At 42.3% G+C, this 10,497-nt stretch overlaps 1 protein-coding gene across 3 annotated transcripts in view; it reads left to right on the plus strand.

Annotated features, from left to right (window-relative positions):
- The window catches only part of SIPA1L1 (signal induced proliferation associated 1 like 1), a 681,304-nt gene extending 671,936 nt beyond the window's left edge, over positions 1-9,368 (plus strand). For 2 of the 3 annotated variants that reach the window (XM_078659472.1, XM_078659473.1), the window contains one exon: positions 1,631-9,368. In XM_078659472.1, coding sequence (XP_078515598.1) covers positions 1,631-1,774 — 144 coding nt within the window. In that variant the 3' untranslated portion in view covers positions 1,775-9,368. The remainder of the gene's footprint in view (positions 1-1,630) is intronic. The other variant, XM_078659474.1, reaches the window with a different exon arrangement.
- The last annotated feature ends 1,129 nt before the right edge of the window (positions 9,369-10,497 follow it).

A 10,497-nucleotide genomic window follows, 5' to 3' on the forward strand; every position in this document is an offset into this window, starting at 1 on the left:
AATCTTTCATCATAAAACATAATGTGAACAGAGCACTCTCCATTGTCACTATACTAAAATGTCCTCTTGTGACATTATTGGTGACCTGCTGCTAATTGTTGGTATACTATTGTTGCTGTCTGATTTTTATATGTTATTTATGTCCGTGGCCTTAAATGAAGGGTGGATTACAGTAAATATTTACAAATTGTTGGAAATTAAAGCGCAGTTTCTAACCTTACTAACTCACAAATATTCCTGTAAATGTGAATTACTTCTTAATTTTCCAAGTCGTGGCTTTACTCAAATAGGCAGTGAAATGCCCTCCTTTCTAAACGTTATCCAGTGCATGCTCTACAGTGTCTGAGAATCAGCCAGAATACCCCAGTATGAATTTATAATGCGTGGGATTCTGCAATTCCAGTATTAAAAAAAAAAAAACTGTTTATAATTTCTTTGTTTAGGTATGTCTTTTGGAAATAAGCTAACGTCTATTACTCCTTCCAAATCGGATAACTCATTGCCATAACACAGCAACAGTCAATAGCAAAACTGGTTCCCCGCTGTTGTGATGTCATGAAGGTATTCCAGGCCAGGCCCTCTGTGCTCTTTGCTTTGAACTACAAAAGGAAGGAAGGCAGGAAAAGTGTGTGTGAGGGGGAGGGGGGGGAGGAGGTAGGGATTGGTCAATGACTGCATGTAAGATATTTTTCCGGTGTTCCTTTCAGTGTGAAAATAATAGTGTTGTTGGGGGAGGGAAGCAGAGATTAGTGTCAGTTAAATGTCGGTGCTCGAGTTCTGACCTTCTATAATTCAGAGTAACTGCAAAACCGTTGCTCAGAGCCTTTCTGGCGGCACCCACGAGAGAGGAGCGCAGCTCATTAAACGGGAGGGTTTTTTTAATTTATTTTTTTAAGTTTTTGTCTCTCAGGTAAAAGTGCAACTATCTTGCTATTTCTTTTTGTATGGGCGGCACTGCTGACGTTTGCAGCATTGAAGTCGGAGCTTGTCTCTTTTTAGAACAAGTTTGTGCAGGTTGGCTTGAAGGAGCGCTGGATCAGTTATTCAGCTTGTCTGACTGACCGCTCTCTTGCCTGCTATGGATCAATATGAGGTGCATCGTCAGCTAGTTTTTTAGAGTGATCATACATTTCTGAATGCACTGGCATTTCGAAAAACCTAGGATTGGGATATTTCCGGTCATCCCAATCCTAGGTTTTTCGAAATGCAACCCTGCGTGTATTTTCCTTCGTTGGGCTTTGCGAAGACCTGTAGGATTGCCATAGTCTTGCCTTGGACTGATTGCAGACAAGCTACTCACTCAGTGAGCGTGTCATGTCCTCTTTGTTCCGAGGATCCTAAACTTTGGTACATCTTGTTTATTGTTGTCACAGTGCAATGAGAAAAGGAGAGAGTTTGGGGAGAATGTTTGGTACGTGTGTATTAAGGTCTTCCAGTCCAAATTCTTCGCAGTTGTAAATTTGCTCCCTAAAGTGAGGTTTGATGTTCTTTAAGAAATACAGAATGCAGGGGATTTTTAATTTCAGTATAGTTAAATCTTACAGGAAAATACTCTTGCTGATCGAGTCTGTACAATGGTCCAAAGAACCCCTTGCAGTTTTTTCAATCAATTTTTATTTCCTTCCTCTAGGAAAAGGAAGATAAAGCCAATCTCCAAGCTGAGGTTCAACAACTGCGAGAAGACAACCTGCGGCTGCAGGAGGAGTCGCAGAACGCCTCCGCCAAGCTGAAGAAATTTACAGAATGGGTTTTCAACACCATTGATATGAACTGAGACTACGGATTTCCACTCAAAGGGAAAGGAAAGCCGGAAAACCTGCTATAAATAGCTCTCTGGTCATAGCTTTAATTCCACCATGACCATCAACTAAAAAGAAGTTTCCGAGGCAGATCCCGTTTTCATACTTCTGGTGACCCCGTTTACATAGGCACAGCACACACATCCAGAGCACGCGCACAGCGGCTCGCCGTTTTGTAGAAAAGGGAAAAAACTAAAAATATAAAAAACGAAAGAGACGTCAAATACAAACATGAGTTCTAAAATGTGAATGTCTTTTTTGCACATATTTCTAGGTTATGTATAAAATGTATGAAGAGTGGCACAGAATCCCTCTAGCCATTTCTGTTGACTCCGGTTTAACCCTTTCCAGTCTGCTCCAGGCAGTCTACGTTTCTATGCTTCTTTTGAGCATCGTTAATTGGGGAATGAAAACTGTCGCAACTGGGAGTTTTGTGCTGCTTTTTTTCAGTGTTTTCAAGGACAGGCTAATCATGCAGAAATGACGAGGCGTTGTGCGCTTACGCAGCAGTGAAAGCTGCCTCTGAAATATTGAATCTGCAGTCCCTCATTTACATACATTTGACTTAAACAGATATATATGTTTTTAGTTGATGTGTAGTACATGGCTACGAAAAATTATTGTGGACAAGTCAATCATTTGTTATGGACTTATTTTTGGATTTATTATCAGTGCAACTGTTGGACTGTGCAAAACACAATGCATACAAATGTTCCCCAACTAACTGAATTACTTTAAAGTTGTTTTAAGTAGCAAATTCGCAAGATTTGGGTGGTACAGCATTTTTTATCCTAATAGAGCAGATTTTAAAATGTTCTACCTTGAAAGTCACATGGCCTTCTGTATCATATAATGTGCTGGCAATGATCGGATGGGACAAGGTTGCACCAGCGTTGGTTATGTGGCATTTCAATCATACCTAAAGAATTTGCCACAATCAACCAACCAGAAGAAAAGGCTTGGAAGGCAATGGCGTCAAACTCTACCTGCAACCTGTTTTCGGGTCCAAATTAGTGGTTTGTTGACCACAATTGAAATTTACTGTCCTTGCTCTTTTCACCAGATTAGTGTCGGTGGGATAAAACACGGCCCTCTCTTCCACTGGTGGTGGTGTACTTTTTCTATGACTTGTTGCGCAAGTCATCGACGATACCGCTAGCACATATGGTTATTGGAGTGTCCATTTTGGTCGACATTTCAGATTGGTGCTTTAATGGTGGCACCTGCATTTGGCACAACTAGATTCAGTGGTATAAAATTACAATTGTTTCCTTGCCAAATTTATTTCTGCATTTCTAGCTTGCCGTAACTGCTGCTTACTCTTTTTTGTGCATCCCAAGACAGAGCCTTTTTTGGCTGTTATTCTTTAATTACCTCTCAATTTAGAATATCTTAGTGTGTGGTTAACAATGTTGATTGCGTAAATAGCCCAAGCATTAAGTATCAAGTTAGCGCTTCTACCCGCTTCCTTTTGACTTCTGCACCTTCAACCCACATGTTTTACACTCCTTTAGCGTCCTACGCTTGTCACAGCAGGGCCAGTTACATCTTCTACCACTGCTTGGATCCAGAATCAATCACAGTGCGAACTACAGCCAGGTTCAATTTTGTTGTTGCTGTTGATTCACCCTCTTTGAAATTAATGGCTACTTGGAGTTCTGGCGATATATTTTCAATACTGTGTACCATTGAAAATTTTCCCTGTGTTCTAGGCTTTTATTATTTCTACTTCATAAAAGAAAACAGTAAGCACACAGCCTCTAACACTGTTTTAAATTTATTTTTCAAATACATTTTTGGGGCGTTAATTTAAACGTTTGCATTGCTTTTATTTTCGCTGTTATTTTACACAAATCCCTGGCATAATTTAAAAGAAACGGACTTAACGTTAACATTTTTAGGCTTGTATTTGAAGTGATGATAGACGTTTACATGTTACTCGTAGTCCCCGTTAGCCCATATGAAGATGCTAATTTTAAAAGGCATGTCCCAGAGTTCTTAGTTGTAACCAGCATTGTTTAAGGACAAAGATATTTGCACCTTGCGTGGAATTTTCACAGCCATTTCACTGCCCCTACAATATCACCTATTCTGTGATCTTGAAAAGCGGGCACCACCGAACACACCAATTTTGATACAATTGCAGGATGCGCTGTGGTTGGTTCAGCTAAACAAACATATATTTACCAATTAGAATAACGAGAGGCTGGCATGGAGCAGTACTGTCACTGGCAACTGAGCATGAAAAACAGTCTGCTACTCAGGGATGTTAAGAAGGTAAATAAAGCATAATCCCTATTTTTATAGACTGAACTTGAAGCAATAGCAATCTCCATTTTCATCTGCAACGCATGGAATGTGCAAATTGGCCGCCTTGCGTCGCCTGATTTACTGTACAGATTTGGCCCTTGGCAGTGGTCGTCAACTGCTGCAGGGTTTAGGGCTTACCATGCGCTTGCAAAGTCATACGTGGAGCAAATTCCATTTGAGAAGTCTTACAACCCTACACAAACATTGCTGTTATAGAAATACAGCCTATGCCAGGATTCACTCGTGAGCCCTTTAAACTGTTGACACGTTGGGTAATATCAGTTGTGGGATATTCAGTGTGCTCTTGCCCTACGTGACGTAGCACAGCCTGAAGTTTCTTCATTGCTGGGTGGAGATTCAGAAGCAAGAATGTATCAAGTGCGTCAGAGTATTTTCCTTTTGGAAAACTTCTTCATTTGTAGTTCAGATACATAGCAGGTCCAGCAGGAGCAATAGAATTATTTTTTGACCCTTCGTGTTAGCATTTCAGACTCCACTTACCTTTGTGGAAATAAAGATTGTAAATACGCATTTCTAATATGAAACCTGAATTTGTTACATAGTGCCACAGATGGAGAAATACCTATATTTTTGGTACTGAGACCTATATTAGTGGCATTGCTACTAATTGCATTGTTTCCAATGCAACCATAATTTAAGCCTTGACAATAGCAGTCCTGACCGCAACCCTGCAACACTTCCCTGCCATACACCACTGATAACATTTATGACATTCAACAGCTCTCATTGACTTCTTTGAGTTATGTATTTAATTTCATATTTTGTATCTCTCAACTTGAAACACTAGTTCCCAACACTTGTTTCTCAACTTAAATGTTCAAAGTGTAGGTAACTTTATTGGTACGTCCAACCCTCTTCTCTTACTTGTCAGATCAGCGGTAACAGCAACTTATCAGACTGGAGCACTCTTTCACTGCCAAAAAAGGAGTTAAAATGGAAGTTTTGCATCCCACCCATGTATGTAGCAACCAGTATTAATTTTCACACAGCACGAGCAGAACCTTTTTCCAAGCTGTTTACTTCCTCAGCACTTGGTCTTGCTATGTACTTAAATTTCCATTTGGGCCCACCTGGCTTTCTTAGTCCATCAGCTTTTTCCCCACACTTCTTAAGACCCACACACGTCACTGGCTTTAAAGATTGCCGAAACGTCGCTGTCATTTCACTTGAGCTAGTATGCATAGAAGGCCGAGGAGAAGAGCATGTCGTAAATACTTTCCAACGATGCAACTCTGGGGCCACAAGGGTCCCATCCATTGATCTGTATATGTCCTTGGTTACTTTGCCACCCAGCATTTCTTGTTACATAGGAGCAACGTTGAGTAAGTAGAAAGACTATGTTTTCCCAGGCAACACAGCTAGGAGACGTGTTCTTGCAAGAACAGAACTTCAGAAGTTTATCTGAAGTGCTTGTGAGTCATGTCTTAGTCCACACCTTTGTTATTTGAAGGTCCAACACCTGCTGGAGCCTACTCTGCTGCCCTCTGCAGACACGTAGTATCAACTCCTGGATGTTGATCATGAGGCTGATGCAAGTTATGTTAGAGTTAACTAAAAGATCATGCCTTTTGGGGCCCCAAAGTGGCAGTGGCACAGTGTGCCCCCGTTCTACTTTACTACCAAGAATCACTTGCCCCTGATTCCCGTAGGAAACTTTGCATCAAGCCTTTTCCTTTCTCTCTCGTACAAAATGGCCTCACAAAGGTTTGCTTTGTGGGTAGCAGCCTTTCTATTGTTTCAACTTGCATCAAAAGATGTAGCCTGGGGTTTTGGTCCAGCTGCCTCCGGGGTCCAATCCGCTGCTGATTATTCATCATTGATGAAAACATTCTAGACCACCCAGGCCATGGAGAACCACTCTAATCCTCTGCTACGTGTTCCTACGCTCCTTATTTGGCTCCCCTTGCCCCAGTATCGCTGAGGGTGCTGCCTTAGCAAAGGCCACCAACACTGGTTATACCATCTATTCTTTTGCCTGCCCTGCAAGACCTTACCTTGTGTAGCAGAACCATGCAACCCAACTATTTCTGTAGTTGAACTTGTGGCCCTTCCTCTGGGCACAAAGACTGTGAAGAGGGGTTTGAGGGTTATCAGTTTTTGTGGGTGAAAGCCTTCAGGCCTTGGTCAGACATCCTGGTGCGGTGGGGCCTGAAGCCTAAAGACTCCCAGGACTGTACAGGTCTGTTAAGTCTAGGAAATTTGTCATTGTGCATACGAGGATGGTCTGCTTGAAGAAATCAAAATATCTGAGAAGCCACTTACTGCCTTCAACGTGGCTATATAGCTAGATGTCTGATAAATGTGTGTAGCTCTTAAGCTTCCTATTATGCTGCAGGTAGGGTGGGCACCTCTCAGTAGTGTTAAGAGTATTATATGGTGTTACAATCCATGTTGCTTGGATGATTGGGAGGAAAGGTTTCATAATGCAGCCCTGTATTATCTCTGGGGCAATGCATATACTGTAGTAGTGCAACCTCTGGAAGATGTTTCTCATCTTCTGTGTTCTCCTTTTATTCAGAAAATCACAAGTACTTATGTGCAGGTGACTGACAAGGTTTCTTATTCTCTGCAACCCAACTTTTTTCTGCTCATTGAGACCATCTGTCCCTGGCTGCCTGACAAGACAATATGGGCTTCTGACAAGAAGGCTTGACTCTTGTGTATCCTACTTATCCCCAAGGCGGGAAGCGGCCAAGTTCATGGTTTTACTATTCAGTTTTACTAAGCTAGTTGCAGGTACTTTCAAGGCTGTAGCCCCACCACAGAGCAAGACTGAATAACAAGTGAGCTAGGTCGAAAGAAATTAACATCGAAGGAAATCCTTCACAAAAAAGTAGTCTTCCCATAAGAAATCATTCCTCGCCAGGAGGAGAATCCGAGGATAGCCAGGCTCATAGATGTTCAGACAGAACTTTAAGCTCCTCTTCTGGAAGTTTTTAAACTTCTCCCTTCTACATATACATCTCTCTTGACTTCGTGTCCTACGTTGGGTGGCAAGATCCAGGTGCTCCTCAGGTTTGCATTTGGAGCCTCTCTGATTTCTGCATGGTTTTAACCATGTCATGAGTCTGCTTTATGTCTCTAGCCTCTCAGAAAATGCGGACAGGTCCGCTCTACTTTCTTCTCAGTGCATCCAGGTTTTTAGTGAGGTGCTGTACCACTTGCAAGGCGCATCCCTCCCCTGCTCTTCAAGCCCCAGGAGATGCTCCTGTCCTACTGGGGTGTCAAGCTGCCAAGCAGACCATCTCATTAGGCTAATCTGCACCTCTCATGTGCAGGAATTGCACAAAGCTTTTATTGACTACTTCATAAAATGCAGTAGCTTAATGGATCACATTATTTTGCCTCATGACCATAATGCCATGCCCTGTGGATGAGCAGAGTGGACCCCTTAAAGAAGGATGCTTTCCTCAAGGGACAACAGCTCCCTATATGCTCACTCATCTTTGCAAGTTTCTGCAGAAGTTTAACGCGTCCCTCTTTACCTATTCCTTTCCCTGGGGCCCCATACTACCCAGACTGTATAAATGTTAGTGGTACCAGTAGCAGAGATTGGTCCTCTGTCTTACTTTGCCAGCAGTGCAGCTGCCTACCAGGCTCTTGTGCTGCTTCTGTTGTCATTTATGACTCTGAAAGCTTACCTAAGGATTGTTCATGCAGCCAGATGTTTTTCTAAAAGCACGTGGCTCAGACGCTGCAAAAATTATTTTCAAGACATCAAAAGCAATTTCCGCTTTATGCATGTGTTTTTTCACTGCTTTCTACCTTGCCAGTCGAGTCTTCCAGGTGCCTTTCTGCAAGGCCTATGTAGCCAATCTGAGGCCCTTCAGAATGCAGTTGGGCAGTATTTTGAGACACTTCTGCACTAAAATCCCCAATCAGATCCTTCTTGACTTACAAATCTTTTGTTATGTAAGACTTTCTTTCTGGTGGTGACTTTCACCAGTTACCTTGAGGAGATGCCTCTTGGAATGGTGGAAACCCTCTGCAGTGTTCCATAACTTTGGTCTTGGTTTAGGGAGGGATTCTTCATTTTTATGAAACTCCTTTTCTGAATTTGTTGTCACTCCATAGATTTCCTGCTTGTGCTTTTCATGGACGTTTTTTGGGTCATTTCCAGGTTAGGTGGGAGTAGGGGTTTGACATTTTACTTGTCTGACCAAAAACCAGAGGAAATTGGAAAAACTGTACACCACCTCTGGTCGCCTTTTGCTCAGAAAACCGGCATGAAGATTTTTGTTGCACGCCTGGTTGTTTCCTGGATAGCCACAGGGGAATCGCGTTTACTGCAGGATTACATGCCCATGCTGTATGTACCATCACAGCTTCACTGACTATCCATGGACTTGTGCTTCTTTCTGTGATATACCTAAAGCAGCTTTCGGGACTACGCCCAGTGGCTTTTGTAAACAATAAGCAGTGGATGTTCTACTTCAAAAACCCTTTTGGTTAACCTTCTGAGCCTGTAGTTCCTATGATGTATGGCCCTTTTACCAGTCCCCTAATCTGAACTAGATTTTTTTCAAATATTGGAGTCTACAAGAAGAGGGGCCGGAGGAACCCAAAAGTACAAATTACTCTACTACCACCGGTTCTAAGGGCCCTCTTTCTCCTGACGTTCCGCCTTTAAACCCTGCTGCTCCAGATTGTGGTCGGAACCAAGAGTAGTGAGACCAAAGTGAAGATGGCAAGTGTGGAGTAGGGGAGATCCGGCCATGTAAGGGACAGTTTGCACCAGGTTTCAATCTTGACTCCTTTTCTACAGTGAAGTGCTCTCTGTTCCTTTGATCTGCTGGTGCTGGACCCACCAAGAATCTGACAGTGGGGGGCTTAGGACCACCATTACACGAGTCTCTACAGTAACCAACCTGTACTATTTCTCCCTTTCAGTATTTTGGTTCAAAGCGTCTGTTCTAGTGGTTCACCCCGAATAGTAAGTTTTTGGAACATGTTATCATGCAAATCAGACTATTTGAGTGTCTTTCTTTTGTAAAAGTTGACTTTTTTTATTGATTGTATGAAGGAGATTTGTATTATGCCGGATGTTATTATTTGTAAATGGAGATTATTGCGAGCATCTCTTGAGTGTTCTGAACCCTTGCTTTGTTCTTTTTATTTTTGGGAGGGACTTGAGGCGAACTGTTTCAGTTTTGCAACAGAGTTCTACTTGTATGATGCCTTTTTAGGCAACTTGTAAAGTTCTGACAAATAAAACTAATTTTAAAGGCTCTTCTAAAACGTTGTTTGCATTTTGTTCCCTGTCTGGCTTCTGGATTCCACTCTGAATATCTGCATTTCGAATGTAACCATTTAGAGTGTTTGCTACGAATTTACTGACTGAATAAATGGCCTTATCAGAGCGGTGGCAAAGCATCACTTAACCTACACACACTTTGTATTATAATTAAGAATCCAAATCCTGTGCAAGATGCTTGGTACCAACAACAAGTAATTGGACCAAGTTTGTGCAATATACAATGGTACTCTAATGCCACATGATTTAGTCCTTTACATATATCTCTTCCTGGAGCACAGAGTTGTGTGTGTGTGTGTGTGTGTGTGTGTGTGCTTCTGTCTGATCTCTTCTTTTCATTGTTTCATCTTGTGCTAATTTTCAGCTTATACTGGCAAGTACCAACAAGCATTGGCATAGCCAATAGGTCTCGCCTTTGAGACCGTATAAGTGGTTAGCCATGCTGCACACAAGTAGGTACTATAAGTAGGTATTTTAGACAAATAAATTAGGTAAAATTAAAAGGCCCTGGCTAACGACAGATCTAAAAAACACACACCGAAAATGTTGGCACAATGCACAGATTCACAGGAATAGGTGACCGCTGTGCCCTCTTCAGGGAGGCCAGGGATTGGATGGCCATGAAATCTAAATAAATTTTTGAGTCACTGGATGACAGTGTGAGAAACACTGCCTTCTGCTTCACTCCAGATCAACTGCTTACTTTATATACAGCTAGAGGCGATCTATTTCAAAGAATACACTAAACGTAATAAGCTACAAAACCCTGGAAGTAGCTTAGTCTTGCCTTGCCTATTAGTGTTAAACATGTAAACTATACCCAGACACTAATTCAGTGACATGAATTACTCCGTGTTTTTAACATTAATTGCCGAAATGTCAGTGTTATTGCCAGGAAATTTGAGATGAACATCGGACCCCTCTCAATTCCCGCCTAAATTACCGGGTTCGTGACCCGGCCCACTTAAAGCCCGGGCAGCGGGTGCATCCACTGAGCAGCTCCTTGTACGTGTGACATCCTCCCCCACCCACACACCTGTAGTCCATAATCTGCAATTCTGCTTTCACCATCCGGAAGCAGAGAGTAGCACGCCCAGGGCAGATGCGAAAGAG

This window comes from Lissotriton helveticus, chromosome 9 (assembly GCF_964261635.1).
Source record: "Lissotriton helveticus chromosome 9, aLisHel1.1, whole genome shotgun sequence".
In the NCBI taxonomy this organism is placed as follows: domain Eukaryota; kingdom Metazoa; phylum Chordata; class Amphibia; order Caudata; family Salamandridae; genus Lissotriton; species Lissotriton helveticus.